Raw genomic sequence first — 15,004 nt, forward strand, 5'->3', positions numbered from 1 at the left:
ATATAAATGTCTCAAAGGCAGGTGTTGAGAGGATGGTGCGAGGCTCTTTTCAGTGGTGCCCAGTGACAGGATGAGGAGCAATGGCCATAAACCAAACCACAAGACGTTCACTTCAACATGAGAAAGAAATTTTTTTCTATAGAGGGTGGCAAAGCACTGGAAGAGGCTGCCCTGGGAGGTCGTGAGTTTGGCCTCTGTGGAGACAGTCAAAACCCACCTGGACACATTCTGTGTCACCTGCTCCAGGTGACCCTGCCTCGGCAGGGCGGTCGGACCGGATGATCACCAGAGGTCCGTCCAGCCCTAACAATTCTGTGATCGAGCTGGCCCACCCTGCCGGCCGCCCTCAGCTGCTCTGCTCAGGGAGCCTTCTGGGTCACAGGGGAAACAGTCCTCGGTGTCCTTGGTTAAAACCCCCGACGGCCGACCTTCAGCAGCAAGACAGACACACGGTTTTTAGAAGACAAGTCACCCTTCCGCGGCGAGGTGACCACGGCCATGTACGCGGTGGCCGCGAGCCTCCCGAGGCAGCCGCTGGGCGCTGGGCTCACGGCGGCCCCGCCCGCAGCCGCCGGCGTTGCTGCGATACCACAGCGGCGTCGGCTGCGAGCAGCGGCCTCGGCACCGCCGCGGGCCCGGGCCCGGGCCGCCCCCGCCCCGGCACCGCCCCTGCCCCCGGCACCGCCACCGCCACGGCCCCGGCACCGCCATCGGCACCGCCACCGCCACCGCCACCGCCACCGACCCGCCGCTCCGAGCCCGCCGCCCCCACCCCACAGCAGCATGGCTGAGGTAACCTGTAACCTGTCCCTCCCTGCCCTTCCTGTCCCCTGGACAGGACGAAGGCTGCGCCTCAGGATAAGAGCAACAACATCATCTGTGTATCATCTGTAGCCATATACCATGTTTATGTGCCACCTGTGTGAGCAGAGCTCAGTTATGTCCTGCGTTGAAATAGGAGCAATTAGGCTACTTGTACGCAAGCAGCAGTGACTCTTCACTTTTAGGAGCAGCTGCTACGTTTAAGATCGTGGGTGTGGTTCCCGGCCTGCCTCCCCACTCGTAACTGCTCGTCTTTCAACTCTATTTACAATCAGAAACACGAACAAGATCAAGACTGAAGTACTTGAAGGGAGCCTACAAGAGAGCTGGAGAGGGACTTCACAAGAGTGTGTAGTGGGGACAGGACAGAGGGGAATGGATTCAAACTGAGAGTAGGTTTAGATTAAATGTTGGGAGAAAATTCTTTATTGCAAGGGTGATGAGGCACTGACACAGGTTGCCCAGAGAAATTGCAAATGTCCCATCCCTGGAAGTGTTCAAGGCCAGGTTAGATGGAGCTCTGAGCAACCTGGTCTAGTGGAAGGTCCATGGCAGGGAGTTGGACTCAGATGATCTTTATGGCCCCTTCCAAGCCAAACCATTTTGTGATTCAGTGGTTTGGAGAGGAGGATGAAATGAGAAGAAACCCGTGAATCTCAGAGCAGGTTTGAAGCGGAGACGCGCTAAGTTTCGGCTCACAGTTGGGATTGTTCTTTTATGCTGGCCGGAGCTCGGGCTGTAATGTTAAAGGTGACCTTGAGGTTTCCTGCTGACAGGAGAGCTGCTTCCCTATCCTAGTGAGACCCCCTCAGAGGTGCATTTGCCAGGATTTGGCATCAGAACTGAGCTAGATCAAAAATGTCTTCTGCGAAAGGTTTAACAATAGCATTTCCCACAGAGGAAAGACTGGCTTGCATTGGTGTTACTGGAGCTTTGAGATGTGCTTGTCTGCAAGTCTCTGGCACTATCTGGACAGAAATCATAAACTAATCAGAGTTTAGAGGGTAGAGAACTGGGTAGAATTGGGGCTAAGATACTGGGTTTCCTCAGTAGTTGATGCATTATTCAAACGTTATCACAATGATGGTATTTTATAGACTTATCTTTAAAGCAGTTGTGGGACTCAATTACAAGAACTCTGGCTGGTAAAGCACAAGTTATTTCAATAAAATTGGGGGAGATGTGTTTGAAAAATAGCCTACAATATGCATATTATATGCTAGCAAAAGAACTGTTATTAAAGAAATTTTTTTTCATGATTTTTTAGTAGCTGTTATACACTCAGTTTATTACTTTTTTGTATTCTTGGGTCATAAGTGAGATGTTGAATTCCTCCTGTTTGTTGATTATTTCACTCAGGAAAAGTCTGACAAACTATATCTGGAAGAAAGTGCATTTGAAGCACTGGAAAAAGACTCCCAAGAATTCATCAGTATACTGAATAGAGATGAAGCTCTGGAAAAATTCCGTGTCGAATATGAGAAGCTCCTTGCTATTATGAAGAAGTCTCGTGAAAATGAAAAGCATCTCATGGAGAAATGCAGGAAGCTGAGTGCTGAGCTTGTAGAGAAGTCATCTAAAGTAGCTGTGCTCACAAAACTCACTAAAGATGATGGGGAAACGATATCATCATTGAAGTCGGTAAAGTTTTGAATAGAGTGAAGTATGATCTGAAATTGTTAATGAAAAACATGGTAATAAGAGAAGCACCTACAAGAACACTTGATTTTATGTAGAGAACTAGCTGGAGGACTAAGCATAGAGCTGGCATCTCCAGTTGTTTAACCTCTGCTTTGCTTTGCTCAGCCTGGTATTTTTACAGGTTTCAGTCAAATTCTGTGTTTTATTTGCACTAGATCAACTCCATCAGCTTTCAAGTACTCACTAACAGTTTTTGTTTAAGCTTTCTCTCTGTAAAACAACACATTTTCAGCTTAATGTACATTTTTTCATTCATTAATACTTTTGCAGGGCTTCTTGGATGTTTACTGTTGCCAGAACATAAAAAATCTACTTTTTGTGGAAATATGGATTGTAGGCCAGGGAAGTGATAACTTATATAAATAAATGTTTCACGGTGTCTTTGAAAAGGAATCCTATATATAATTTCAGTGTGATTTCACCAATTTACTCTGATGTGTTGCTTAGTATTATTGATTTGAACTCTGTCAAATCAAAGTGCTTGGCTCACTAAAAAGAGTTGATGATTTTAGGCTTTCAGTGAATTTTGACTGTCAGAAACCTAAAGCTGCCAAGTGATCATAAGACTGTATTTGGAACTTTTTTCATTCTGATGGTTTAAAAACTTAGCTTTGTGATAGCTAGATAGGCTTTAATTTAGCACTTAGTTGAGAAACCTCCATGCCTTACAATAAAGTGTTTTGTTCCAGTAAAATAAAGTCAGTGTAGCAATCCAGAGTGATTTTTGAGCACTACAAAAATAGAAGTTCTTTGAAATGAAGTTTCTTGTCCTTAGAATTATGAAGAAAATACATTCAGAGTAAATATAAATAGCAGCACTGTCATCCTATGGCTGTGGTTTGCAAACCCGTGGTACTGCCCAAAGCCTCCTCAAGGCGGAGGAAAAGCGTAGAAAATCTTGTTGATTTTCACTGCTGCTAATCAAAACCTGGTAGATGAATGTCAGGAACCACAACGATCCTTACAATTTCCTTTTTGCTGTTACATGGCAATACTCTGTGTGTGAACAGTAGGAGAGGTGATCCTTCAAGATGTTCCCAAACTGAGGAGGCACTGTCTTAGGAATGTCATAAAACTGAGGAGTGGAAATGTTGGGAAAATAAAAGCCTTTCCAATTTCAGCAGCTAATTTGAAGCTCAGGCAGGGTATGACTTAACCATACCGCCTACTATTGAACCCATTAAGTGGTTTTCTAGTGAAAAAGCTGCTTGACAATATGATCCTGTTAGAAATGATGTGCAATGCACAACATGTGACATTTCATTTCTCGTGGTTGCTGTGAGCCAAGTATACAGCTGATACTTTTTCAGTTTGGTTATGAGAATTAGTCTTTCTCTTAAAGGTTCAGGAATTATTTGGATATTGTTTAAAATGTTCATTTCTTGTCTGAGGTTTTGCTTGGTAAGCCCTTTATATTCTATATTACTCTTCTTTCTGCAGGGAAGTTCTATTAGAGCTGTAGTATTTCACTACAATTTTGTTAACATTTAAAAAATGTGTTTCTCATGTGTCCAAGCTAAGTGTTGAAGGAAGTTCAAGTGCTAAAGTAGCCAAGATGATAGTCTTCAGTGCTAAATCAAACAATCTGTCCCACAGTTTAATTATCTACAAACAATAAAAGAATCCTGGTGGGGCTGTTCCTGTAAAAATATAGTTCTTCCAAATTAAGGCCCTAAATCTTGGTGACTTGATGGGTCATTAGGGTAAGAAATAAAAGTTGTGGAAGCAAAATTTTTCTCCATGTGAAGCCTGTTTGTAATCAGAAGGGTTTATATGGGGTAGGGGTTAACCACATAGATCAGTGGCTGGCAGGACGTGGGTCAGTGACAATCAATAGCTGTTAACTGTCAGGTGGCTGTTAAAGGATCTGGTTTGTAGTTTTAATAAACTGGGCATAACAATCTGCTGTTTACAGTCGTATCAAAGGAGCAAAGGGCCAAGCTAATGTGAAGGGAATACAGTTCTGTTTTTCATGGGTTGGGACACTGATCCACGAGTCTGCACTGGAAGAACGCTGGAAGGGGAATTTATAGGAGCTTGTACTGCCCTGCTTGAAATTACCCAATTTTCAATTTCCAGGCGTATCAATCCAATATAATAAGAAAGCGTTTCATTAATTCTCAGTTTCTGAGCAATGAAACTGATGTGATCTTTTGGGGTATTTAATGAAAGTAAAGTAAAGCAGTCACACTTCATAAGTTCTGCTTCACAAGTTCCAGAATTGAGTACTTCTCCAAAAATTTTTGAATGATTCTAACAGCAAACATCCAGTGTACTTCCTTTAATTATGCAACAGACTGCCATGGATTACCTACCTATCTTGTACTGCAATCACCCTGTATTGCTGACATACTGCAGTCTTTCACACTGAATAACAATGTGAATATTTCTTCTCTGAAGGCTCCCATCATCAAAATTTTGCTGTTTTTTACTTCTGAAAATAAAGGATCTATTGATCCACTCTTACAGTAGAAGACACAACCAAGAAGCAACTACAATGAAGCCCAGTTTTGGTGATGCTGAAGTCTGTAGCAAATTCTTATTTAGATTTTGCATATTAACGTGGCCGTCACCCGTGTCTCCCAACTTCATTGATAAAAATTGGTATTATCAATACAAATTCAATACAATAGTTTTTACATACCAAAGATAAAGTTCAAAAAGCACACCTTAGGGTGACCTGAAATCAGTGCTTATGTTAATGGCCCCATTGACTTCAGGTGATCAATGCTGCAAATACTCATCAGAACAAAACATTCACTGGAGCCACTAAAACCTTTCAGAGACTGTATTGAATTTATTCCCCAGTTCTATTCCCCAAAACTCCAATCTTAATGATTTAATTCACCAATTTTAATCACAGTCTAATCAGCCAGCAGGAAGCTCTGATTTAAGTAATCAGCTTTAATCTTATTTTCAATTTGCATTTTTCTAGAGAAAGGGTGGTTGCCTCTTACTGGTTGACAAATCTGAAGCATGTTTATTTACAGTTATATTTTATGCTTTTCTGCTCATCAACATGATACACTGTGTCTTCATGCCATTATTTCAGCCTAATATGCATTTATTTAAATTTCAGAATTGAGCATTTTTGTGCAAGATATTAATGAATGAAAAACTTATAATTTACTAGATAATACTTAATACTTTATGTAAAATCATTGCTGCATTGAATGAGAATTAGAACTCGAAAATGCATGACATAAAAATTGACTTGAATATATAAAACTGTTTAAATATGCTTGATACATGAGTGAAAAAGCACATTTTTCAACCTACATTTTGGACTAAGTAATTTATTAAGTAATGAAAATACTGTTTGTAGGTAGCGAGTTTAATTGACTGTAATTTTCAGAATTTCTGAGCAAGGAAAGCCCATTGTTTAACTCTTTATTAGTATGTGGGAAAAAAAAAGGGAGAGCAAAAATTCCTGATATTTAAGTTCCAGATGGTTTCTCAAATTTGGATATGCTGAGCTAGTTGAATAAATAAAATGGAAATGCATTCCCTTTGCAGTTTGAAGAGGCTACAGATGTTATACTTTGTGTTATCTTTTCAGCAAAATCTGGTAGCCTGTTACTTCTGCTAGTTCTATAGTTTGAATTTTTAATTTAGGCAGTAAACAGCTAGATAGTACACATATTTGATTTTTAAGGGTTCAATAAGTATATTAACAATATACCATAACATAGATGTCATAATTTAGAGTTTAATGTTAAATAGGGTTGTTTTTTTTCAGAAACAGAAATGTCAATTACAATAAGGAACTTCTGTAAACAATTTGATAAAAATGAAATTATTTTATTTTCTTCATTGAAGAGATGGTTTTTAAAGTATTTTTTTTCCTGCCCCAATTTCATATGATGCAAGTAGGGGTTGAAAGGGATATTATGGCCTGATAGAATGATGCTTCTATTTGGCTTTCCTTGGGGAGATCCTAGTGCTAATGTAGAACTGCACAGCCACACTTAGGGTCCAAATCTGTACAAGTCCATCAAGTCCAGAACTCTGCTAGGAGCCAGCTGCGAAAAGAGCATCATGCTGTGATTTGAAGCTCAGGAACTGCTAGTGTAAAGGTAGTGTCTTCATTATTTACTGAGTCTTCAGGAGCTTTTCTTCCAGTCCAGTCACTTGCTGAATGTATGCATTTTTTTTAGCACAGGATTCCAGAAATGGTAGGAGCTTCATTTGAACCTAGCAAGGAATAAGCCTTTTGTTTGATTTTGTTCCTAGGAGCTTGAAAAGGCCTGGAAAATGGTGGATAAAGCCCATGATAGGGAACAGAAAACTAAGGAAATGATTAATTCACTGAAAAAGGAAATTTTACACCTAAATAATTTAATGAAGGAAAGAGCTGGACAGGAGTACAGGTGAGTTTTCCTCAGGGAGAGGGAAAGCCCCTCTGATTTTCTATCATTCTATACCTTGTTTAACCATGTAGACACAGTGGAAAACAGATCTTTTCTGCCTTTTCTCATGAATACACGTTTATTTGTCTGTGTGTTTATGCAGTGAGCAAGTACAGAATCAGGCTCTGAGTGAGTTCATTCAGTATTGGATTAAGCTAAGAGATCAAATAAAATGAATACTATGCACTTTCTCAGTATGTGTCATATTGTTTTATCTGACAAACACTTCAGCATACTTTGAGAATAGGATCGTGTCAACATTTTTACATTTCACAACAGCAAGGTCAAGTAGATAAATCAAGAAGGCAGGAGGCTTGATTTCTCTTCGGTTCCTAGCTTTGTTATAAGGCATTAACATTGTCTGTGTTCTTGTTTGTATTTTATATTTATACACTTTCAAGATGACGTTGGTCTTTTTTTAACCAAACATGCATAGAGGGGCCTAGTCTGAGATGGAGCCTCTAAGCCACTACATTGTGCACATAATAATCATCCTCTGGAGCTGCTCAGAAGCTCTCCAGAATCTACTGTTGGTAGAATCAGGTCCTCAGAGACTGCTTATGCTGTAACATTAAGTTAAACTCAAAGATGGGATTAAGTGTGTTGATCCTGTGAGCTATGCACTTTCTACTGAAATTGCTGATGGTTAGCTCTCCTGATTATGGCTTGAAATTTTCACTCTGTTTAAGTTATTTATTGATAATATGCATGCAGGATATGTATGGGGCATGCTCGTCCCTGCATGCTGTTTGTATCTAGGCTGCAAAAACGAGGTCTTCAGCATGCTCAGACACTTCCCCCTCCAAGGAATGTGGCAGCACATAAACCTCCTGGGTCCATGAGAAATCCACTCCTTTGCCTTTTTTCCCTGAAACGTTCTGGACCTGTTTAACAGGTTTCCTTGGATCTAAAAGCTTTGTCATTCAACTTCCCCCTAGTATAACTCTCCTTAAAGTCTTCTCTCTCTGGCTGATTTTTGCATTTTCCTGCAAGAGCCAGGAGCTGTTACTTTGCCAACACCTCACTCATGTTTCCTGTTATGCCCAGGCTGCTGAGACCAGCCAGCTTACAATTTATTCTCCCTCCAGTTCTGTGGTTAAATACCCTGTCCAGTGACAAGGCCATGAGACTAAGTAACTCCTTTGCAATTTCAGCCTTGAAAACTCTATAATCTTTTAGAACAGTAAGGCTGCTTTTTAAGATTGAGCTTGTACCTACAGCTTAGACTTCCTTTCGTATTATAAATCTGTCAAAACAGAGAGTCAGTTTTATTTTTACATTATGTGACTGTAAGACATAACCAGAGTAGGTGTCCAGTCAAGTGAGCTGCAGAGAGACTGGTTACAACATTGTAACATTTTTGGTCCTTGACTAATTTTGCTGTGGTTATAGAAGAAGGAATTTTGTTCCCTGTTATCTTTCTGGGAAATGGAAGGTTTATTCAGACCCATGAGGATGTGATACAAGAAAGAGTTTTGACTTGGTTTGTGGTGACTCTGATCACAGTAGATAGAGCATATAATTCAGTTGATCATCAGTCTTAATACAGAGGAATTTAAAATGAAAAAAAGAATTAAACTCCTCTTTCTTACAAAAGTCTTGCTCTGGCATAGGAGGTAGAACAGAAATGGCCTGTGACACTGCTTGACTATTATTTCCTTGCTTCCAGCGTTGAGGATTTGCTAAGATTTCAAGAAGAGGTAACAGAGGAGCGAGACCAACTGTTGTCAGAAGTTGTGAAGTTACGTCAAAGTCTCACTGAAATCACAGAGCAGCAGCAGGAAACAGAGAAGGCAAAAAATGAGGCAGAGGAATCCATTTTGCAGGTCTGTACTGATCACCAGATGGTGATTTTTGTCTTTTTCCTGAGCCTTTCTCCACACTTGCAATTGATCTCCAGTGACTAGTAGACTACTACCTGTTCTTTCACATCTCAAACATTTTCAGGAGTGCTGTGAAAGGATTCTGCTGTGAATGACTTTCATATTTTTCTGTAGTTCCAGTCCATGCACTTTGCAAAGTGTATTGTCATGTACCAGCTGCTTCCATAGGTTCCCAATACCCCAATGAGGCCAAGGTTGCTTTTTGTGAATCATAATCATCTTTCATACTGAAGAGATGGGATGTCTTCTGTATTGTAAATCCTTATGCCTCAAAAGAGACACTTAGAACATAGACCTGGCATGGAGATTCTTGGTCCCTTGCTGTTGCCAGTGGTTGCCATATGATGAAATACCATCATTCTTAAGAATGTATCAAAATCTGACTTTAAAATTAATGAAGTTATTTTCTCTCCTCTTCTTTATGGGAAGCTTTTTCAGATCCTCACTTTTTTATGGTTAGGGACCTCCTACTTTCTTCTTCACACTGATTCTGGATTACTGTCTTTAAGGTTAAATTTTTCACCACAAAAGTGTCTGTAGAGAGCAGTCATACTCCATCTCAGCTTTACATTAAGTTAGGCTTTCTGTTTTTCTGAACATCTGAGTAGACAGTTGTTCTTTGTGATCAATACATGTGGCTTCCTTTAAAAGTATGGAGCAGCTAGAGATAGAGAAGGCTGAGCATCAGTGGAATAGCCACTGAATGGAAAGTAGAAAAGGATGGAAGATGGGATACAGAACTCTGATCTGATACATCAAATATATAAGCATAATAATGAGCAATGAAAGAATTTAAAGCAGAATATAAATAGGACCTGCAGCCAGACATCAGGAGAAAGGAAGAGTAGAAAGTCACACTTAAACAAAGAACAGAGAAATGTTAGGAGCATTTGGCTTTCAGTTTTTTAGTAATTACAAATAGGAAAGTAATGATCAGTCTCGGTTTCATGCACAGAAATTGTTTCTATTTCTAGAGCAGATGGCTGGGAATGTACTAGAAGAGAAAATCTTTGTTTTTCTGACAGCATTGTGGGCATGGGAGAAAAGACTTGACAACAAAACTTGTTGACTATTGGCAGCCTTAATCTTCTGATACTCACTTCATCAACCCTTAAATTTACAGAATTGTTACAGCATTTGTAATCACCTCCCATTCTCCCGGTGTGAAATTATTCTCCCCTTCAGACTGCTTAAATGACAATGTCTCTTTGAAGATCCTGTTGAAGACCCTGTCAGTTCTGGCAACTTCTCATCATCGGGCTCAGAGGGGGAGGAATCCTTAAGCAAAGAACATCTTTCTGTTGCTGGTCCCTGGTTGAACTGAATATTTCCATATGGATCAGCCCCCTGTGTCTCCTCTCTGTTGATTCTGCTCCATCAGATTTTTGTGGAGGGAGAGAGCAGAGTCACAAGAAAGTCTACTAAATATGAGAAAAATTTCCTCTTTCAGAGTTCCCATATAGGAGCTTTGATAACAGAAAGATTGAGACCAGTTGTGGAAATGAGCACTTGTCTGACATCTCTCCTTTAATATCAGTGTAATAAGTGTTTCTGCTAGTCAGAGAGAAAAATAAAAATAAAAATCCTTGCAATACAACATCAAGCCCCAATTAATTTTAATGCTGCATTCGGAAAGTACCACTTTGCAAGTAACTTAAAACAGTAAAGACATTTGTGCCACTGCATCTTCAGAGGAATGCTTTTATGTTTGAACTGTATCAGACCCTTCTGTGTGGGTGAACTGACTGGTGCTTAACAAATTTTTGTCATCAATAAATAGGGTCCCTCATGCAGAACTTTTTGTTTAACCGTTAGAAAGCATAATTACTTCTGAGAAGATCTGGCATGTAGTGGTGGTTACAGTAATATAGAAGCTCTTGTTTTTAAAATCAAGCATAGTCAGAGAGGTGAGAGGACTTGTTTTCCTGAGTAAAAGGCAGCAGAATTTAAAACTGTTTTCTTCTCTATTATTATAGCTTCAGCAAGACATCCAGCTGCGTCAAAACGAGGAATTACGAGAGGTACGAAAGAAGGAAAAAATGGAGACTGAACTGAAAAATCTTCTAGCTGAAATGGATAACAAGCAAGCTGAGATCCAGAAGTTACAGCAACAAATAGAGAACAACACAGAGGAACAACTGAAAATGGAAAATAATCTTAGAGAACAGCAGGTAGGGTACATGGCACACTGTATTCATCAGGACTAAGATTAGAGTAAAATGTGTAATTAAGAAGAAAATGGATTTTCCTGAGGGGAGAGGGAGGGAGATTATTTTAAGTTATTAAATTTTAATAAGCATTTATTTTTATATAAATATTAATTTACTAATAAATAGGTATGTAAAGCTTGCTGACAGATTTCAAATAGATTTCTCACAGAAATCAGTAGTGGATTGCAATGATACTGTTCATCTTGAAAAATCACAGCAAGTGAGACGTAGTCTGTGAAGAGCATGGATGATCTATAGGAGCAGGAGACTGCCAGGTTGGACTTCTGACTATATTGCCAGTTTTGCTATTGATTGTGTCTAGTGGCATTGGTAAAATTATTTTACCTCCATCCCTTTCTTTCTTCTTTTTCACATTAGTTTTTATCTGCCTCTCAAGCCTGTGAAAGGGCAAGGAACTGTCTTCATAAACCTTTTTGATTGATTTTCCTCATTCTGTTTCTAAAAACTTTATCTGGAGGTGTCCTAACATAGTGTTCTGCAAGTGTGTGAATTTTCAGGTTTTCAGTCCATTTCCCCTGACTTTGAGAAACTCTCACAGAAGCAATTTCAGTAAATGGCAGGGGAGATCTCATCACTGTAAACCAATCCTAGCTCAAGGGAAACTTCCTTGTGAGTTGCATGTATCTTGTAAATTTATGACTTTTATGGCTTTTTCTTTCCTTTTGGTCCCTGAAATTGTGAAGGTAGAGGTCTGTGCCAATTTTTAGTCAACACGAAGTCTTAATAAAATACTTAACATAGAGAGATACAGAGAAGACTTGATTATTTCTGTGACTATCACTGATTTGATGCAGCTTTTGAGGGCAGCTCCATCATCTGCCAGGGCAATCACATTGTATATACAATTCCTGGTTCTGTTCCATTTTTTCTTCTTTTTATAGTCTCTTTCAGCCTTTCAAAGTGTAGATTTTAGGGGCATTCAATTATCCAAACTGTCCTGGAAACCAAGAGTTCACATAAAATGCTGTGTGTGTGGGCTAATTAACCAGACTTCTGCATTGTCTTTCTTACCTGTGCTGGCTTGAAGGTGTCTGTGAAGCTCCTGCATAGTCTTTTGCTAGAAGTCTGTCCAAAACACAGGCTATCCAACTCTGCAAGGGTCAGGGTAGAGATCTGCAAAAGGTGACAGCTGCTAGTGCAATTTCATCAGGTTATTGTCTCAACTGAATTGTAGTTGTGACGCCTGCTCTTATTATTATTATTCTTACTCTTATTTTATTCAAAATTTCTAATAAAATATCCTTTCTTGCATGGCATTGAAAATGGTTTTAAACAGCTGCTATAAGCTTTATCGCACCCCTGTCCAAGTTTCAATAAAGGATTGCCTAAAACAGTGTTATCCTGACATTTGCAATACAAGAAAGAGTATTCTTTGTTTATACACTAGATTCTACTTCTCTTCCTTTAATGCTTTTTAAGAGTGTAATATATATTGACTTCATCAAGAGTGAAAAAATATGATGGTTGTTTTTTCCTCATTTATATCTGTAAAACTGCAAGGAAAGTTCCATCAAGCAGAAGATAAGGCTGGTAGCTGCAGTATTGAAATATATGTTCTGTATAGAAACCACAAAACCACTATTCCAGACATTTGTCTGAAGACAATTTAAAGAGGAAAATGCTTTGTCCTGGTCTCAGCAAACCATGTACCCAGAGAAATGTTATCAGCACATTAATGTAGGATGCTTGCTCATAAACCAGAGCTCCCCTGCCCTCTGCTGATTGAAGTAATTTGAATCTCATACTCATTTTCAGTAATTGTTTGTAGCAAGTTGTAGTATGTGATGGTTGCCAAATGGTTGCCTAACAAGAAGTAAAATACCTGTCTACCACCTGCAATAGAGACCTGCTAAGCTTCCAGAAAAAAAAAGACACTGGATGTTATTCATTAGAAATTACGATTTCTTCATGTCATTATGACATGGAGAAATATTATATATTTAACATTAGTAATTTCATCAGCAATGAAGAGTGTTTTTTAAGCAGACAACAATCTGCAGCAGCTTTTAGCTCTTGGGTAGCAGGAAGGTTCTGTCTTCATGAATATGTAGATATTGTAATGAGATTTAAAAGCATTAATAGGATTATTCTTTAACAGATCTTGAATGAAAATGCTGGTAAGGAACTTGAGCAGTTGAAGATGAAAAATCAAAAGCTCACGCAAGAGAGTGAGCAGCAGAGTGCAATGATTGACGATGTGCTGAAGGACATCGGTCAGAAGACAGCACAACTGAAAGTAGGTTCCAGAAGGTGCATCCTACCAGCTGTGTCATTCCAATGACATCTTACCACCTGGGACAGGGATGACTTCAGTTCTTGTCAGGATAGTTCCCCATGGGTAGTTTTGGACGAAACTTGAGTGGTTTTTAGGAATAGATCTGGCTGATGCTGGATGCCATTCTTTCTATGGCAGTACCATGGTCATGGTAGTGTCCAATCCTCTCACCTGACAATGTAGCACTTGTCTTGGAGGAGCTGTTTCATAAAACACATGAACTAAAATGCTCAAGGCACTCTCTTTGTAAAGGTGGTCACAAACATGGGCTCTTTTTTCAATCCTGGGATCTTCAAATAAGAGCAAGGACTTTCTTACAATGATTAACATAATTTGAATTTTGCCAAAATCCACTGAAAAATGGTAACAAATTTTAACAGTGGTGTCCTGGATAGTTTCCACCAAAGGCAATTGCTTTTAACACTAAAATTTCTTCCCCCCCCCCCAGGTATTGGTTGAGAAAGTTAAATGTAAGTAACCAAGATGGTGTTTACTTTCAGATTAAATTTTTTTTTGCCTGACTTCACATTATTTAAGAGTCATCTTACTAAGAAGCTGTTGAGTTTCAGTTGAGGAAGAATTAAAGGATTCCTGCATATTCTTTTTAGGGTACTTTGAGAGCCCTTGTGACAAAGTGTCATGTATAGATGTTGGAGGGTATTATGCCAGTTACCATATCTTGCATTTTGTGTCAGCATTGGGGTTAAAACACTAAACATTAGAAAATTCAGGTAGAAAATAATTATCTTCTTGAGTTTTATCGAGTATAACTAATTCACCTAAATAAAAAGCTTGTTTGCCAAAAGATACTGTTAGTCTGATAGAAACTAACCCCTGACAGATTAAAAGCTCAGTTCACAACTAATACAACACAGATGATTCTGATTTAGATCCTTAATGGAGGAATGTAGGAGCTTTTTTTCTGTTGTAATTTATTAGACAAACTAAAGGATGTTTTTCTTACCTATTTGAAAAACAAATTACTGTCTTTTCCAGGTTATCCAGTTTTATCATTACTTCCACCAATACCATCATTGTTTAAAACTTTACAAATATGACTTACACTTGGGACTTCAGAGTGTCAGAGGATTTTGATTCTATGATCTTATCCTAATTTCAGGAAAAGTTGACGGAACTTTAAAAAGTCATGCACATGGACTTCTGGGAACAAAAAACCAGAAGATAACTGCCCAATTAGTAGTTAAGCCAGCTGCTAAAGCTCCTTAAGAGTCCTTAAGAGTCATGATATGGGATGCAGTTTTTCGGGACTATGCCTGCAATACCATCCTGCAGTGTGCTGAGTGCTGGGCAATGTGAATTGTCAAAGTATTCTTTAACCTCTTGAAGGTTATTGTCAGTAAGAACTGAGGAGATTCCCATTCTCCCAGAGAAGACTTCATAGCAGGATTCTCCATCTCACAGAATCAGTGTATGAGGCTGTAAGTGGAAGGAACACTGTAGTCTGTGATGGCTGTAAAACCTAACAGTGGCACTGAATTATACAAAGAAGTTATACTTACTTCTTTAAAGGAAAAAGACTGATTCCTGTTGTGATTATTGGTTATGTTTCCCAGTAACCAGCTATGCAGTATTTTGATGATTTTTTCCTCTATTGTATAGCAAATGAGATAGACTCTAGATTTTGCTTTTTCTTTAGAGCCATAGCTTATAAAAGAATGGGGA

At 39.2% G+C, this 15,004-nt stretch overlaps 1 protein-coding gene across 1 annotated transcript in view; it reads left to right on the forward strand.

The window, feature by feature from the left end:
* The first annotated feature begins 498 nt into the window (after positions 1 to 498).
* CFAP58 (cilia and flagella associated protein 58) overlaps positions 499 to 15,004 on the forward strand; it is a 54,819-nt gene continuing 40,313 nt past the window's right edge. Inside the window, exons 1-6 of the mRNA XM_069020373.1 lie at positions 499 to 792; positions 2,182 to 2,463; positions 6,757 to 6,893; positions 8,602 to 8,758; positions 10,792 to 10,986; positions 13,145 to 13,282. Of these exons, the coding sequence (XP_068876474.1) occupies positions 499 to 792; positions 2,182 to 2,463; positions 6,757 to 6,893; positions 8,602 to 8,758; positions 10,792 to 10,986; positions 13,145 to 13,282 (1,203 nt within the window). The remainder of the gene's footprint in view (positions 793 to 2,181; positions 2,464 to 6,756; positions 6,894 to 8,601; positions 8,759 to 10,791; positions 10,987 to 13,144; positions 13,283 to 15,004) is intronic.

Source organism: Aphelocoma coerulescens, chromosome 6 (genome assembly GCF_041296385.1).
Source record: "Aphelocoma coerulescens isolate FSJ_1873_10779 chromosome 6, UR_Acoe_1.0, whole genome shotgun sequence".
Classification (NCBI taxonomy): domain Eukaryota; kingdom Metazoa; phylum Chordata; class Aves; order Passeriformes; family Corvidae; genus Aphelocoma; species Aphelocoma coerulescens.